Below are 18991 nucleotides of genomic sequence, written 5' to 3'. Positions count from 1 at the left end.
TTGGAGGAAAATACAACAACAATAACAACAAGATTACATTTGTATAGCGCCTTTCACGTCGAGAGGATGTCCTAAGGCGCTGGACATTGTATACAACATTTCAGACCTGAGCTGGGGTCAAGGGGGGAGAAGGGAGCGGAGGGGAAGGGGGTGGCCGATGGTATGGTCGAAGAGGAGGGTTTTGAGGCGGGACTTGAAAGAGGCTAAGGAGGGGGCGAGGCGGAGTGATTGGGGGATGGAATTCCAGAGATTGGGGGCAGAGTGGCTGAAGGCTCTCCCGCCAATGATGGGGCGGGTGGGTTGGGGGACGTGGAGTAGGCTGTAGCCGGCGGAGCGGAGGAAGTGGGCGGGTTGGTAGGGGGTTAGGAGGTCGCAGAGGTAGGGTGGGGCGAGGCCAGGGAGGGCTTTATAGGTGAGGACCAGGATCTTAAACTGGATCCTCTGAAGGATAGGGAGCCAATGCAGTCAGGCAGGAATGAGGGAGATGGAGTCACGGAGTTTGGTGCGGGAGAGGACACGGGCTGCAGAGTTCTGGATTATCTGAGGCCTGTGGAGGGAGGAGTTGGGAAGGCCTTCAAGCAGGGCGAAAATCAGCTCTAAATGCCCTGGAGACAGACATGTGGCTTATAATAATAATACTTGCATTTCATATAGCGCTTTTCACGTCGGGAGGACGTCCCAAAGCGCTTCACAGAACACACTGTAAAGTGAATTGACTGTATATTTGTGGGCGAATGCGGCAGCCAATTGCGCACAGCAATGTCCCACAAACAGTTGTGGATTGAAAATGACCAATTTATTATTGTTTTTGGTTTTGGAGGGATTACTATTAGGCGTGTGGAGTAAGGAAACTTGCCCAAGGTTTCGCCCTGCCTGGAATTGAACTCAGGTCTCTCACTTGCAAATCGAGTGCTCTAACCACTGAGCTACAGGACTCCACGTATGAGGGAGAGATGAACAGAGGGTTGTAGCACTGCCTCATTTAATTGGAATTGCATAGAGTGATTCCACAGAAATAATCCAATTGTCCCTACACAAGCCCACACCTACAGAGAGTGTTGTGTATTCTCGTATAAGATCATTGGGGAGAAAATGTGATGTTTCATAACCAATTCCATGTAATAATGATTCTGGTCTAAACTAATTCAGTCGGGAAATTTTGAGACAAGTTATGTGGGTAAAGGGGACGGGAGTGAAGAAGGAGAGAGAGTTAAGGACATTTTCAGGACTCTCAGAGAAGTCGGTTACCAGGGCCACTGGAAGTGCAATAGAAGCACTAACTGCTCTTTCAATTCCAGGTATCAGAAAGAAATGGTGAAAATGCAAACATAAATGGGATACTTAACTGAAGATCCTCATAAAATAATTGTAGAATAAAAACTAATGTTCTGAATGTCCCCATTTTTAATTCTGCTATATGTTCCCCTCATGAAGATGAAGAATACTGTTACAGGCATATGAAGCTGGTAATAAAACTGAATGAAAACCCCAGAAATAATTGAACCAGCATCTATAATAAATAAAATCCAGAGCCAGGGAATGATTTCAAGTCTATAATCAAATCTCAGTGCTTCATGCGATATTTATAAACCTCTCAGCCTTTGCTACCAGGGGTTATTAATATCACCTGAATCCTTTGATTAGATTGCAGTCTGTGCATTTTTTATACGTTTAAAAAGTGAATGATGTTATTTCACATTATTTTTAAAACAATAGGAAATGCGTGAGTAGTCGGTACTTCTTTGACATATCTCCTGACTTCACTTAATATAGTTCCCATTTTAATGTAATCTTTCTTTGCATAAATACGTCTGTCAATGTCAGCACAATGTGATCTTGGGACCATCACAGTCACAGCCTTGGGGAGGAGGTAAGCAGCGTCTCCTTGGAGCTCAGCTGGTTCCAAGGTGATATGCTTGGCAATGGAATATCAGAATCCAGGCTTGAGAGTCCAGTTCCTGAACCAGGTGGGTCTGCAGCACTCCAGGGCCCTGCTGATGGCCTTGTTGAGAGCTAAGACAGAGTATGTGATGTGTAACTGCTACCAGCTACTCTGGCTCACTGGCAGGACTTGGAAGGGCTCACCAAGTGGGGATTGTTTCCACTCGGCTCCTGTTAACCTTGCAAGGTCTAATGGATACGGTAGTCCTAGCTGAACATTCCAGACAAAGAAATTTTCTATGTGTAGTTCACATACATGTATGGAACTCTCAGTCTGCTTTGGATACTCTTAAGCAGGGTGATGGCTTTCTGCATATGTGTTAGACACATGGCTAACCAAAAACAAGACCTGTCCCATCTCCCAATATGCATGAGCACACATTCAAACAAGTAGATGCACTTTCCAGCAATGGGTAGTGATCAGCAGTTAGATGTTTATTTTTTCTCCTCTATGGCCATCAGTTCTGGCTAATTCCACTTCCACCTGCCACCCTGGATTAGATCAGCTAATTCAGCACAGTACCGGCATCAAAACCTGGCACCTTCCTGGTCTGTAGCATTCAATTTTGCTCCAGGTAGTACATTTACTTGCTGAGCCAACCAGGGATTGCTTTACAATTGAAGGCTGAATGTAACCTGCAAAATCACTCACCCACATGAGGTATAGTTTAGGGGATGACTACTTTAGTATTAGTGCTATCAATGCATTAGTATGCGAATCATCCATCGAGTTAATCCTCTCATCCACTTACACATGTTTATAACCTTCATTCTCTATCTCTTTTGCATTTCTTTGGTTTTGCTTTAATTTACCTTCTTAAGTAAGTCTACTTTTGGTTTCATTCCATTTTGTGCAATTTGTATAATAAGATTAATAATCTTTGCATTTGATATACTGTCTTATATTGTTGAGACATCTCAAAGTGCTTCAAAGGGTATGGATTGAATGTATTTTATATATCTTTTCAAATTTGAATCCTTAATTTTTCATGAATCCTTCTCAAATTCATAAATTCCTAGATTTGGCTACCAAAGTTAGTCTGATAAGTCTCTGTTGTGCTTCATCAGCTGTGTTTCTCGTGCTTGAACCAATGTAACTGCTATTGTTCACAACAGGATGAGGATGTTTGGCATAGCTGCAGTGACACAGCATCACTGCTTCAGGGCATGAAGCTAAAATCACTAGCGTTGCCTCAAATAGCACCGATGTGTAGTAAACATACTAGTCAGAATCCCAAGCTCTGAATCAGAACAGTTTATCTGTGTGAATGTCATTTCGAATCAGATGTCACTGTCCACAAAATAATATTATAATTCTTGCATTTGCTATAGTGTCTTTCATGTTAGGAAGTTGATTCAAAGCGGTTCACAGGATATGTTGTAAAGTTTAGTGACTGTGTATTTGTAGGCGAATGCAGCAACCTATTTGAACACATAAACAGCTGTGAAGTGAATAACCAATTTTATTTGTGAAATTGTTGGCCAGAACATCAGGAGAAACTCCCTTTTCTTTTCGAATAGTGCCATGGGATCTTTAACATCCATCTGAACAGGCAGACTGGATTTTGATTTTGATTTAACATCTTATCTGAAAGACAGCACCTCCAACAATGCAATGGAGTTTCAACTTGGACTGTAAGTTCAAAGACCTAATGCGGGGTTTGAACCCACAACCTTCTGAGGCGACAGTGCTACCAGCTGAGCCAGGCTAACACAACTGAGCTAGGTTTCTATGAAGCCTAACACATTCAGTGAGATAATAGAGTTAATTTATAAATCCTTGCATTTGCTATGACATCTATAACGTCCAAGTATCTCAAAGTGCTCTACATTGAATTGCAATTAACTTTGTATTTTGTAAGCACAATTAGCAGCCAGTTTTACACACAGGCAGTGTCCCACAGACAGCCATGAAATGAATGAATGATTAAATTCATTGTTGACCAGAAGATTAACTAGAAAACCAGAAGAAATTCCCTTGACTCTAATGTTGTTGGAATTTTAACATCCACCTGTTCAGATGGAAGCTTAATTTAACAGACAGCGTTTCTGACAAGCACCCTTGCTGGTTCTGTTTTTGAGTGTCACATTAGTCTAAGAGCAAAATGTCCTGTCGTAGGGCTGAACCCACAACCTACTGAATCAGAAGCGACAGTGTTACCAACCGAGCCAGGTTGACATCTGAGCTTTATGTGATTCACCAAAGGGTTCACAATAAAAGGACAGCAAAATAAACTGTGTTGCTTGCTGGCCTTTTTTCCGACTTTGACAATTTGGGATTTGCATTAGGCGAATCTTGTACAATCGGATCATTTGCCAAACAGCTCTATCAAGATGTTTTAAGATCTAAAATTTGTTAAAAGCAAAATAACTAACAAATGGAAATTACATTGTGGGATGCCAAATGTAAACTTCATAGAATCGTAGACTTATATAGAATTATATGAACTTTAAAGCATGGAAACCGACCATTCATCCTGACTTGCCTATGGCAGTGCTTATATTCCATTTACCTTTCCATTCAAGTGCAATCAGGTTTAGAGTTTTGCTTTTGACAATAAAGCAGAACTTTTTGTGAGAATGTTACTGATTTTAATCTTTCCATTTTAGATTTATAATAAATGTGGCAATTTTCTTGGAGAGCAACATTAAATGGGTGTTGTGAAAAGGGAGTGTCATCTGATAACTTGTCTGATAACAGAACTTACACATGTATGGTCAGTAATAAAGCAAGACACGTTGACCTCACAAGATCGGTTTGGATGAAGAAGGCTCTTCGGCCCATCTAATCTCATCCTTCCAGAATACCAACCCTATAATTCTTCTATCACAGCATCAAGCTACTTTTTAAATGAGTCCAGTATCCTGGCCTCAACCACCCTTCTTGGTAACTTGTTCCAGTCATTAATTACACTCTAAATAAAGAAGAACTTCCTGTTATCTGTCCTCAAATTGCCCTTTGCAACTCTAAACTTATATCTTCTTGTTCTACTGTTTTGGTGCATCCTAAAGTTTTGTACTTTGTCCAATTTAAAATATTATACCCTTATATGAAGAGCCCTCTGAGTTGCCTTCTCTTAAGAATGAAGAGCCAAAGAGTCTATTTGTTGCTCATTTCTGTTCTCACACTGCTGGCCTATACTGTTTGATCTGCATGATTTTCAAGAACCTGGGAAGCAAGCAGTAAAGGGTAAAAGATAAAATGCATATTTCAGTCCTGTGTTTTTAAATGAAGCAAGGAAGAGCACCAGCACAAAAAGGGCAGAGAAGGAAGGGAAGGAAGCAAAGGTTCTTGGAGTGAAGATGGCCAGTGATGGGTGGATATATGTCTTAGTTAATCAATGGACTGTGCTGCTTAAAAACATTAAGAAAGTAATCTGAAGAAAAGCTATTGCACTGAATCACAATGCAACAGAATGTTGTTTTAGTAAATTTAAGTGGCACAGCAACAGGATGCTCTCTGAAAAAATATAACAGATGTCTCATGAATTTAAGAGAGAAACATGGAAAAACTTGTGCAGATTGTATTAGGGAGGAACATTTTTCCTGCTGTCGATTGCTAGGCTCCCATCACCCCAGATTCAACAACGGTTGATTAAAACAGTGTGTTGTTTCTGTATACCCATTGGGGGATTCAAGGCAAGGATGCCATCTGGGAGAGAATTCCACACAGTAGAAGCAGAGCGTGAACCTTTAGCGCCTGGTATTCTGTGTCAAAGTTTTGGATTCATGCAAAATGTTTAGATGTAACTGTCAGTGCTCATGGTAGAAATGTGGATTATGCACAAATGTGCCCCTATTGTCATGGGAATCTAATAAGGGGACATTTCTAATGTGAATTCATAGTTAAGGAACCTGAGTGGGGACTCCTACCAGTAAATGAAGGTACATCACAATGACCCGCTGGAACCTTGCCTTGAAAAAACAACTTGCATACAGAGCCCTTCATGCAGGACAGTGTCTTATACAGCTGAGCAGTGGCAGAACTAGGGAAGGGGGTGGTGACATTTGTGCAGTTGAAGAGTTAGGTCTCTCATCTGGACTAGATATCCTCATTATGGCAAATTATTGCATGGCATTGGAGGCCTTTCTATAAGTCCAGACAAATCAGTTGAGTAAACTTTCTTGGGCAACTAGCACAGCAACTTCTGATTTATGCTTTGGAGCTTTCAAGACCTGAATGCACCTGAATGCTCCACATTGAAAAGATGTTCCCCCACCTCAATGTTCATGCATTCTATGGTGTTGTCTAAAGTTCCTCTCTTAATCTATTCTCATCAGAGGAAAGTATGATCCTTGATGTATTAATTGGTGATAATTAATTGATTTTCCATTCAATGACAGAGTGACCATCCTCTGACTGTGTGTAACTGGCTGGGTTTGCAACGTCATGTGGTAGCTGATAAACTGGTTGGTGATACCTTTGAAACTTTTTACATCCAGTTGTCAACTGGGCATAGCTGGAAGTCCAGTCTCAACGATGTGACATAGATTATCGCATTTTCATCCCATTATTTCCATTGTTAATGCAGCATTTCTACCATAAAGGAGATTAATACCATTTCATAAAACCCACAATACTGGGTACTATGATTTCCGTTTTAAATTTCAAAAGTTAAGCAAGTAATGAATATCAAGATGTGTTCAAGGTTGGAATACAGTTAATAAACCGCTCAAAATTGTTAAAGTCAATTTGAATTGGATTACACGCTGTAATTCACTGCCAGGCAGACGGATTCTTTCTTTATTTAATTCTTCTTTTTCTATACAGTATTAAGTATAATTTGTCTGCAGAATAACACCCAAACAGCTATTGCAGAATAGAAAACAATGCCTTTTCATTGCAATCTGCAAAATCAATAAATTACAAAAAGTGTTAAATGTGACAGATGTTGGAACAAACTGTGCCTGGTTCATAACAGCTGAGTGGCATTAATTCACCAGTAGAAGTTCTGAACTGTTTATTAACCATGGGAGACGCCAACCTTTTGATGAAACATTAAAACCGAGTTCTCGTTTACCTGTTTGGGTGGACATTAAACAAGTGGTTACACTATTCTAAGAAGAGGGAGTTTCTCCTGGTTTCCCGCTTAACAAATCATCCAGTCACATTTGTCATTTCCTTCTTGGCTCATTGTGGGACGTGGGCAAATTGGCTGCCACATTCACCTACAAATGACCAGCACAGTCATTACGTTTATCAGCAAATAATATGAAGCTTTTGAGATAGTTTAATTGAAATAAGACGCCATATCAAATACTAAGATTAGTATTATTATATAACAATCACTAAAAGTAATAATTTTTCATTATTAAAATAGATGTAAAATAGATGCACAATGTTTCCAGCAATAATAGTAATTAAAGTAAATTACACCAAAATTTATATGCAAGTACTTAAATGCAACGTAATAATGCATCATGTCAAATTCAATAATTCTACGTCCTAGCTGTTAGTATTAAACCCTTGTGGCCTCAGCACAATAGGAACGTCTGAGGGAATACCAAATTTAAAACTTTATTTTTTAGCCTGAAAGCAGTGTTGGAAGCCATCTTAAAAAAGTTAGCTTCCTGTAATTTTTACTGTGTCTGGAGCTTCGGTCATCATCCCCCTTGGCCCTGACCCATCCCAAATCCAATCCCCAGCTCTGGTGCAAACCTTCGATTGTCCAGAGGCTTAGGATATCCTCCCGACATGAAAAGTGCTATATAAATTCAATCTGTTGTTTTCGGTTGGAATGTGCAATACTCTACCAGAAACCATAATTGAAGCAGAATCTATAAATTATTTTAAAATGATAGATCCTTGGAATAGAGGTATATTAAATGAACTGGAACGAAGGAGGAGAATGGAATTAGATGATTTATATAGAGCAATCATCAGAGAAGCTCGATGGGCTGAATGGTCTGTTTCTGTGCCGTAACTTTCTATAAGGTCTGAAATTCTACTCAGTCTTAACCAGTAAGACCATTTTGTCTTAAAATTTTATATTTTGAAAAATTGTGGGGAAAAAACTTAATTCAGTCTTAATTCAGTTCTTTTTAATAACTGTGGGAAACTGGTTTCCAAATTAAAACTAATTTAAGAATATTCCACAATTTTACCCAATGTTAAATTTGAAGATAAAATTGGCTTAAAGTGCAATTTGAAGCATCAGAGTGGATTGCTTTTCTTTTAGGTTTCCTTCAAGGAGTCCTGTAGCTCAGTGGTTAGAGCACTCGCTTTGCAAGCGAGAGACCTGAGTTCAATTCCAGGCAGAGGGCGAAACCTTGGGCAAGTTTCCTTACTCCACACGCCTAATAATAATCCCTCCAAAACCAAAAACAATAATAAATTGGTCATTTTCAATCTACGACTGTTTGTGGGACATTGCTGTGCGCAATTGGCTGCCGCGTTTGCCCACAAATATACAGTCAATTCACTTTACAGTGTGTTCTGTGAAGCGCTTTGGGAAGTCCTCCCGACGTGAAAAGCGCTATATCAAATGCAAGTATTATTATTATTATTAAGGGAGATATTAGGAGACATTAATGATTTTATAAGATGATTTGCTAGCATCTGGAGTGCCCTGTACAGAGTGATGGTTGAGGCAGAAGTCATACTAGCTTTTAAGAGGGAATTACTTAAAAATCTGAAAAAGATAAATATAACGGGATATGTGTAAACGACAGGAGAATGGAACTAAATGGTAAACAACTTCAAAGAGCCAGAACAGGTATGATAGCCTGAATGGCCTCCTTCTGTACTGTAAGTATCTATAGTTCTAGATGAAAGGCCAAAACCCACAGTGCGGGGTACGGTCAAAAAGAATTAAAAAAATTAAAATTAATTTTAAAAGAATTAAAAAAAGACCAAATAACTCAAGAAATAATGGTTATTTGAAACCAACCTTGTGATATTATACCACTATCCTTAATGGTGTGAAACCACTAGGCCATACTGAGTTCGCTAATGTCAGCCAGAAGACATATAAGGGTGCTACAGTGGCTTCAAACCCTCTGGGGTAAAGCCATGCATGTTCCTGGCCCTTACTATCCAGTAGCTGTGTTGACAAGTGCATGTGTGCTGCAGTTGAGTGAGGACAGGATCAAGCTTGACTGTGATGGACCTCGTGGTCCAATAGTCTGTCAGCCAGCAGTTGTTAATTCACACATAAAAATGGGGAACTTGGGGTGAGGAGGTTGTGGAGGACAATTTAAGTCAGTGCCATTGAAAGAAATTTGGAGGGGGAAAGAAATGTAAAAATTGATCTGGAACAGATTGTACTGAGTAATATAAAGACTTGAAAGGCAATTACAATGGTGTCAGTATGTCCTGAAAATGAAGCCAATGAGTTTGGTACATTATATTGAGTCATCATGTTCAGATCACCATACATTCTTATGTTATAATGGCCTGAAAGTACCAACCTGTTGTTGTCTGGCCAAATGTGTTACTCTCCGCCATCCTGACATGGCACAGAGGTTACTCCCAGAGTTTAAAGCTCCCTGCGGCTGCTGTTACAACATGCTGGTGGTGCCCGGGACACTGTCTAAACTCGACAAAGAAACAGAGTTAAACTGGTATCCCAGCAAATGGCCACTCACATAACATTCTCTGTGGGTGGATATCCACAATAGCAACTGGAATTAGTTTCTGCTTCCTCCACTCAGCAGACACTGGCCTGCCTCACATTCACTGCCCTGCTCACCACACCATTGGCAGTCAGGCCTTCAGTCTTTCTGGCCCCACTCTCTGGATCTCCATCCCAGAGTTCCTTCCCTCACCTCTTTGGTTGTCTTCTTCAAGGTCCATCTCAAGACCTTCCTCTCTGACCACACCTTTGGTCATCTTCCCATCCCACCCCCTTAGCCTCCAACCCCCAGCTTGGGTGCAAACCCTCAAATACCCAGTACATCCTCCGAAAAGCACTATATAAATGCAATTTATTGTTGTTGTTATGAAAGGAAAACACCTAATGATTGTAGAAAATATAATGAGTATTTCTGAGGTACTTTTGTTCCCTTCGGAATTGAATCCTGAGGCTAATGTTTCCTGGTTGATTGTCTTTGCAAAATAAGCTTTGCTGCCTCAAGGGATTTTTGATCAGTGAGTGAACTGTGATAACTAATCACTTCAAGATCACAAACTACAGCCACCTGATTATTCCCTGAAAGAACTCATCGTCTGCTTACTAACAAAAATACAAGCGCTGGCTGATTCAGGAAGAGCTGTCTGTGCTGGAGGGTGCAAAATGCTTTCTCCTCCTCTCACACTACAATTGGTCAGCACAGAAGGTAGCAGTGTTTGAGTCAGCATCCTCACAGCTCTCTCTGGTGAATCATTCAGCAACGTAAAGGAGGAGCCAGAGAGCTCCAGATGGAGAGTGAGTAGAGAAGTCTACCAGCTTCTTTTCTTCATTCGCTTTTGGGAGAAAGAGTGCAGTTTCTCAGCGTATACTCGTTCTCAGAGTGAACACAATCTGGACTTCCTGTTTTCATGCTGCAGAACATTTTTCTTCAAAGAATTGGTGCTGTATCTCGGTTGTCCAATTAATCTCCAAAGTGCATTTGTCCAGCATCAGCAGCAGCCAAAGGGTTAGGGAGGGGAGAGTCTTTGACCATCCAGAGTACAGGGAAAGTATCCCTGGGATATTTCTGACTTGGTGCTGTACTGATCAACCGCCAAGACGCCTCGTGTCCTGTACCGCGCGAAAGGAGGGTCGACCAAGATGGTTAGACAGGGGCCAGACCCGGGCAATGCTGGCTTGCGAATGCAGAGGTCCCAAAGCCGGATAAGCCTCTCTGCATCATTTGAAGCCTTGGCCGTCTATTTCCCCTGCATGAATTCATTCGATGAAGATGATGGAGGTAAAACCGTTTGCGGGAAAAGTCTCTCAAATTCGGTACCTGTTGATTGACCATTCTTGTCAAATAAGCCTGAAATTTTCAGACTCCATTGTCTTAGTGGGATGGTATAACAGAGCAAATTGTTATAAAATCCCTATATCTATCTGCTTGCTTGAATTTCTATTGTTTATTAATGCCTGAGGAATCATTTTAGTGGCAGACAAAGAAGCAATAAATTTGTCATTAAGACTCCCTATTCCTCATAGTGTTAAGCTGCCTCTCATTTCCTTGATCGATTGTAACACTTAGCTCCAGTGCAATTTTAATCAGGCATAAAACACAGCAATAGAAAGGCTGCACAAGCTAATTAGATCTCTTCTGTTTCATGTTTGGGATGATGTTATCGAGAATGCTTGGTATATTCCGCTGACTATATTCATTACTTACGTTTCTCATATATTCTCCACCTCAGACACACACACACAAACACATGCATACTTGCTGTCTTCCCTTACTCTCTTGCATTCATTCGCACTCCATCGCTCTCGCTCTCACACCAACGTTCCTGAATATTGTAATTTACATATAAGTGTTGAATTCTCTTTGCCCGTGCCTTCAGCTCCCCTCTCGACTCTCTACCCCCTCCTCGCTCCCTCCCTTCCCTCCCCTCACCCTGACTAATTCCCCCCTGCTCGGGTCCCGACCCAACTGTCCAGCGCCTTGGGACGTCCTCCCGACGTGAAAGACGCTCTATGAATGAAATCTTGTTGTTGTTGTTGTTGTTGAATTGTATTGTAATAGCATATTGCTTCCACTGTATTTTTACTTGTAGTATCCTGGGGAGGCTGGATGAAAGTCAATGTTAAACAAATAAAATAATCATTTAAAATGAGAAACAAAGAGATAAAATAGTTTTCCTTGCTAAAAATAGCAGGCACCTTCCTATTAGGAGGTATGCAGGTTGAAGAATAAGACTTTTTTGAAGAATGTTCATTCCTTTGACGCTACAAATCAGTTTTCCCCATTACCGCCGTGTACATAAAGCTCATAAAACTGGTTGAATCGTTCATATTGTATGTGATAATCTTCACATTAGTCGAGTGAAGATCATAGATTCTTAACACAATGTAATATTACTTTTGCCAAGGCTAAACTATTGGCAAAGATTTTAAATTTTTTTTGAAAAATCCCAAAGCAAAATTATTTTTTATTAAAAAGACATACTGCTAGATTTATTGTAGAACTGAAAGAAATGTGCAGTTATAATAATTCCCAACACCATTTACATTGTGTAAAGTTAACTGTAAATCCATCTGAAATGGTCATTTGTAATTTTTCAATATCTTAGCCATGGTAAAGTCCAATATTTATTTTTTGTTCAAGGTGCCAAGTTGTTTCATCTCTGTAACTGTGTGCAGAGGCTGCATCTAAGAAGTATTTGTGTTTAAGTGTGTTTTTTTCCTCCCAATAGCTCACACAGTACTGAATATCCCTTACCTTACATTTTCTTGAAACACTATTTGACATTGTTCTCACATTTTGAAAGCAATATGCTTATTATTAGCTATTATAGTGTGTGAATGAATTCTATGCTGTCATCACATCAACAAAGCTGTCTTGAAAGGATTCAGGACTCTGTGAGGATACACGTGTTTTTACCTTCTGATTAAAATGCCTGTCAATTTACACTCAAAGTGGGGCTCGTGTTCTTTCATGTGAAACTTGACCTTCTTTCGAGTTCTTTTGCTGTTTACACTTTGCATTAATGGGGTCTTGCATCACTGTGAGATGCCTGCCTTATCTGACAGTCAGTTATCTACACATGAACTGAGAAAATTGAAGCTTTTCACAGCTTTCCTTTTGTCTCCCAATGGGGAGTTGTTGGCTGCCTAGCAACAGAACTGTCACTTGAAAAGGCAATTATAAAGAGTTTGCTCTAGCCCACTTGTGACGGAAATCGGGGTGAAATTTTGAATAGAGCGAGTAGCATGATGGTATTCATTTATGCAGAAAATGATCAATATGGCTCATTTGCAAAATAAACTGGTATAAGTTATGCACGAAATACAGTATATGTGCTGTGGCATTCATTGTTGTATTTATTTAGAGACCTTGTTGGACATAAATTTGCAACATTTCATACAGTAATGTATTGTTTGTATGTAACGTGTTAGAGGATATCGCACATTTAGGCCTTTAGTCTCTGTGTTTCTTGCGTTGCTGACGTATGTAAAATGGAACAGGTTCAATATCCGATAGTTAAATGCCAGTTAGTGGACAAAATACGGTAACGTTGTTGCTAATTACTGTTTAAAACAACCCGATAGTGCAAAGAGGTATCTTTCCAATTTGATATCCTGAGGCTAATCTGAATGTATTTTTGCCTCTTGCTGACCGGGTAGAAGCTTTCATTTTATCTCTGATTGTGAACTGTTACTACCCTGTTTTCATATAGACACTGGTAACATCTCACTGACTTGATCTTGCAGAGAATCATTTATTTTCAAAACAACCCCCCCTCCCCCTGTTTATTCCACCCCCCCCCTCTCCCCAACCCTGTACCCTAACACGATGTGGTCTCTCAGTATTGCAGTCCCAGAACAGTTTAGTTCTTAAGCCGCACGGTGATTTTAAACATAACATAGTCTAAGCTGACACTTCAATGCAGTGCTGCACATGTGTTGTATTGTTGGAGGTGTTGCCCTTCAGGTGAGATGTTAAACCTAGGTCCTGTCTGCCTTTTCACGTGGATGTCAAAGATCTCATGGCACTATTCAAAAAGAGAAGGGAGTTTCTACCGGTGTCCTGGCCAACAATCCCCCAAATAAAACTGATCACTCACTCCATGGCTTTTTGTGGGACACTGCTGTGCGCAACTGGCTGCCGGGATTCACCGGCAAAATATATAGTCAAACCAATTTACAGTATGAAACGCTTTGAGACATCTTAATGGTGTGATAAGGAGCTATATCAAATGCAAGGATTATTATAACATATATACTCAGTTTTAAAGCTGTTTAAAACCAGCCAGTCCATCATTTGGTTAGCACTCAGGGCAAAAAGCAAGCAGATGATTGTCTCCTGTTGTCTCCCATGGATGTTGATCTGTTATTATTAATGTTAAGAGATGACAGCACCTTAAATTAACAATCTTTTATTAGCTTTATTATTGCCCCCATCCCTGTGGGGAAGCTACTCCACCCCAAAGGTATGGTATACACAGCCTGGTTGAGATAAGGAATGAACCGAGTAAAAGACACCCAATTCTCCAAGTCCAATTTTTGTTGTAAGGCTTTTAATGTATTCACAAACATTGGTACTAAAAAGTAGGGGAAGACATATTTTCACCAGTACTGAGATTTCAAACCAGCAATTTAATTTCTTGCTTGAAAGGCTTCAAAGAAGCCGTTTAGGTAAGTAAATAAGGAGCACAGACTGATCATTTATAGGCAACTCATTTTCTTAATGAATGATGAAGAAATTTCACATAAAATGCACAGTCATAACACAATACATTTTGCTTGAGCTAACTTGAATGATGTTTCGGATCAGCTATAAAGTAAGAAACCTGTCAGCTTGGCTCATTTTATTTGTCAGTCTGGCTCAGTTTGCAGCACTCTCACCTCCGGACCAGTAGGTTGTGAAGCCCTACATTGGAGACTTTGAGCTCATGGTCTCTGGAATTTCCAGGTGTAAGTGGGGTGCATGGAATTCTCTATATAGTTTGGATACTCTTAAGCATTAAAAAAAGCTACTTTTGGGATGTTGCTGTAAACAAATGGTTGTCTGTTAGTCTATAAATTTATACAAACCCTACACATAACAATATATAGGTAAGATATTATTACAAATGTTCTGGTACGCTATCCCGGGTGAGGGGTGCTATATAAATTCAATTTGTTGTTGTAAACTTAAATATCCTATGAAAAACACTGTGCTATCCTTCTCTTAGTATGCCTCCTCCTTCCAACTTTACAATTCTCTCTCTCTCTTTATCACATAAACAGATATGGAAAAATATAAGAAAGTATGGAACAAAGAAAAGCTATTTGACCTATTATTATGTTCCTTCCACATATATACTTGCTGGGGTAACACTTGTGATGTTTCTAAGACACTCTACACTTATTTTAGCAACTCTTTAAGGAACATTGTCTGGTGAGCTATTCTCCAGGAGTGACTTTTTCTTCAAGATCCTCTGAGTGCCGTCATTCTGTGTCTCTGAGGCAACAAAGATTTGAACTTGTAAATGTTAGGCTTGAACTTGGAATTTTGTTGGATTTCTGTTTAATATTCCTTTCCCAGGGCAGGAGAGCCAAATCCGTCCTTTCTCGTGCCACAAGGTTAGCTTTTAGCAATCAGCCTGGAGGCTTCAGGTTTGTTTCCAGATCACTATGATTTAATTTAGTTAGACAACCAGGGAAATCAATATTAAGCAAAATAAACCTAGAACCAAATGTAATAATAATAATAATAATAATCCTTGCATTTGATATAGCGCTTTTCACATCGGGAGGACGTCCCAAAGCGCTTCACAGAACACACTGTAAAGTGAATTGACTGTATATTTGTGGGCGAACGCGGCAGCCAATTGCGCACAGCAATGTCCCACAAACAGTCGTAGATTGAAAATGACCAATTTACTATTGTTTTGGGTTTTGGAGGGATTATTATTAGGCGTGTGGAGTAAGGAAATTTGCCCAAGGTTTCGCCCTCTGCCTGGAATTGAACTCAGGTCTCTCGCTTGCAAAGCGAGTGCTCTAACCATTGAGCTACAGGACTCCACGGGATGTGTGGGATTAACATTGACAAATTCAAATTGGCACTAGAAGCCAGAGAAGAACAAGACATTTACCTGGAGAGGTTATAAAATCTGCTGTTATTTCTTAAAAGTATTCCAGAAAAAGTTCAGGCTTCAGGGAACACCACAAATTTTGTCCCGTAAATCTATATACCCACATACATGAAGGTAAATACAGACATTGAAAAACATACATCTGATTTCTAGAAACTAATCAGAGTAGACTTCCACAGCCAGAGTTCTATCATATGATTCATGTACTGTATTTGCTAGTTCATAACTGCTTGCAAAAGTACTCACTGACCAACTTTGTAACTCTCTAAAAGTGGCAGTGAAATTTTCTGAGACTAAAGAGTTTCTCAATCTGACTGTCCAGCCTTCCTCAGCATCAATGTATGTGATTGTACTCAAAAATGAAACCTTGTTCCAGTCAAGAGTTCAGATAGATCGCAATTTGCAATGGGACGATGCAGAAAGATAACATTTGCTCTCAGACAGAATTTGTTCTCATTAGGATTGCTCTTCAGTCAATGTTCAGTGTATTTTCTTGTTCTTTATGTTAAGCATAGTCCCAATATTTTTAAATGCTTTTAAACTCTTTTTTGTTACAACGTAGTTGTATTTGAATTGATTGAATAATATGATGGAATAACACAGACCCAGGCTATTTGTTCTGTTAAGTCAATGCTGGCAGTTTTCTCCAAAAAGGCCATCTAATTGTGTCCCACTTTCCTGCTTGCTCCCCAAATCTTTTAATGCTGCATTCCTCTTTTTCAAGCATTTACCTAATTCACTTTTAAAAGAATTTATGGATGCTGCTTCAATCATGTTTTATGTTTTCTAACCTATCCTCTCATGATTTCTGTGATTATCTTAAACGTGTACCCTGAATCGGACCAAATAGAGCAAACATTTAAATCCAAGAGCAAGTGTTTATAGGGATTCAATATGTGGAGGTTGTCATGGATGGGTTAAGGGCAATTGTAGCTTACTTGGTGATATAGTTATAGGTACAATTACTTTGAGACATCTCGATGACTTGATAATGCACTGTATCTAATGTAAAGATTATTATTTTTTATTATTATAACTGTTTGCCATTCATTCTATTGATTCATTCTATTCCAATTAATTTTGGGGGTGGGTGCACTGGTAGCATAGCAATGTAGAGACCTTAAAAAAAGGTGGTACAACAAAATCCGGATTTTATTTGGCATTTTGCTGGTGGTTTGCAGCTCTTTCATTGTAGAACATGAGTTACATGAAGTACCTCTGAAAACGTGCTTCGCTTTCGGATTTATAGCTGGGAGCTGATTAGCAAAGGTATCAGCTGTAGAGTAAGATGATTACAAGCTGAAGCTTATTTAAAGTTATTACCATAATTAGACTTAATGGAGAAAAAAAAACCTCTGTTGCCTTGACTAAGTGCTGAAATAAACGTGCTGTCATTAAATCAGGTTTAATAAGCAAACGGAAATCAGAGCAGGAAGAATCATGATAAACAAATTTGCCAGATATTTTCTAGCAAGTCCTTATGCATATAATAATAATAATAATTGATATAGCACCTGATCACATCATTGAGACATCTAAAGTGCTTCAAAAAATACACTGTAAAGTGGACTGACTGTATATTTTGTGGGTGAAGTTGATTTAACAGCCGTCCTTCGGATGAAAGTTTCTCCTGGTGTCCTGGCCAACAAATCCCCCAAATAAAATTGGTCATTCACTCCATGGCTGTTTGCGGGACATTACTGTGTGCAATTGGCTGCTATGTTTCACTCACAAAATAAACAGTCAATCCACTTTATGGGATATTCTGTGAAGAGCTTTGAGATGTCTTGACGATGTGATAAAATGGTATGTCAAATGCAGGGATTATTATTATTATTAATTGTTTACTCTCTTTTGTCCTGATTGTTTTTTACCTATTCAGGAGCAATGTCTCTAATTTGGGTCATTCCAATCTCTATTGCTAAAGTTTCCAAAAGAAATTAAAATGCAGGCTTCCCACTGGCAACAATACAGAAAAACAAAGTTGTATTTTTATAGTACCTTATCGTAGAAACTTCTCAAAGCATTTCACCAATAATTACTGGCAAGTGTAGTGACTTTTTTTTGTAACATTTTGCACAAGTCAGGTACTACAAGCAACCATGAGATGAAACACAACCTGGAGGATTGTTGGCCCGGATAGTGGGAGAAATTCTTTGTTGAACAGTGTAACTAGATATTTAATGTCATTTGTACAGCCAGATAGGACCTTGGTTTAATGTCTTGATTGAAATATAACAATCCAGTGCTCCCCTAGCCTAAACTATGAGCTAAATTCCTGAGTTTGAATAATATCAGCTTTTGATGCAAAGTGATGTAACATAGTAATAATATCACCCACCAAAAATGACACTGAAAAATAACATCACAAAAATTTGGGAATCACAAGTACATACAGATAGAACAGTAAGCTGTAAGAAACCAAATAGTATCGTTAAAAAAACTAGATTGTACATGCAGCATTATTGATGTGGCTATCCCAAGTGATGCAACATAAGAAATAAGGAACTAGGGAAGATCAAGAAAAATATTGGTATATAAATTGAATGTGGACGGATGTGGCAGTATAAAACAAGCATTGTTTCTATAATCATTAATGTAACTGGGACTGTTAAGAAGTCTATTCAGAAATGACTTGACAAAATAGTTAAATCTCCTGCAAAAAGTAGCTACTTTACAAAGTTAAACATACTAAGAAAAGTACTATCCAATCATATGTAAGTGTTATTGGTCTGGCTTACACGTCACTGAAAACCATTCAGAAACTACCTTTGCGGAGTTATTAAAACTGTAATAACATTATAATAATAATCCTTGCATTTATTATAGCAACTTATCAAGTCCACAAGGTATCTCAATGCACTTAGTGGCAAATGTATTGACTATTTTTATTACATATATATATAACAGTATATCCTGCGAAGCGCTTTGAGATGTCTCGAATACGTGATAAGGCGCTACATCAAATGTAAGGATTAGTATTATTATCTTTTAAGTTAAGAGGGGAGGTGTTTTATTCTCTGGGCATAGAGACGATGGGCTAACTGGCCTCCTCCTGTGCTGTAAACGTTCTATGTTGTACGCTTGCCTCAATTTACAGTTCTTTTTAGTATTTTGCACATGTAGAGTCTATGCATGAAAAACCTTGCCAGGACACTACTCAAAATGTAGTTTAGAGACAGCATCAAGCAGCCATCCAATTGATTTTAACAGATTCATAACTGAAGAGATTGTATATCTACCAAATGTGAAGTCTGCAGTGTATCTCGTGGCTTGATTGGACTGCCATGTTGCAGTGTGGCAGTGAGCAGAAAGGCAGGTCAGGACGCCAAGGCTGCATATTTACACGTTTGATGCTTGCGTAGT

At 39.2% G+C, this 18991-nt stretch overlaps 1 protein-coding gene across 5 annotated transcripts in view; it reads left to right on the top strand.

Annotated features, from left to right (window-relative positions):
* The window catches only part of rims2a (regulating synaptic membrane exocytosis 2a), a 390995-nt gene that overhangs the window by 359112 nt on the left and 12892 nt on the right, over positions 1–18991 (top strand). Inside the window, exon 1 of one of the 5 annotated variants that reach the window (XM_007903210.2) lies at positions 10689–10791. The exons of the other annotated variants lie outside the window; for them this stretch is intronic. Within the exon in view, the coding sequence (XP_007901401.1) occupies positions 10695–10791 (97 nt within the window). The 5' untranslated portion in view covers positions 10689–10694. Of the gene's footprint in view, positions 1–10688; positions 10792–18991 lie in introns of those variants that run through there. 5 annotated transcript variants of the gene reach the window in all.

Source organism: Callorhinchus milii, unplaced genomic scaffold, assembly GCF_018977255.1.
Source record: "Callorhinchus milii isolate IMCB2004 unplaced genomic scaffold, IMCB_Cmil_1.0 Scaffold2, whole genome shotgun sequence".
In the NCBI taxonomy this organism is placed as follows: domain Eukaryota; kingdom Metazoa; phylum Chordata; class Chondrichthyes; order Chimaeriformes; family Callorhinchidae; genus Callorhinchus; species Callorhinchus milii.
Note: the sequence above shows the minus strand (reverse complement) of the source record. Positions and strands in the feature narration are given on the sequence as shown.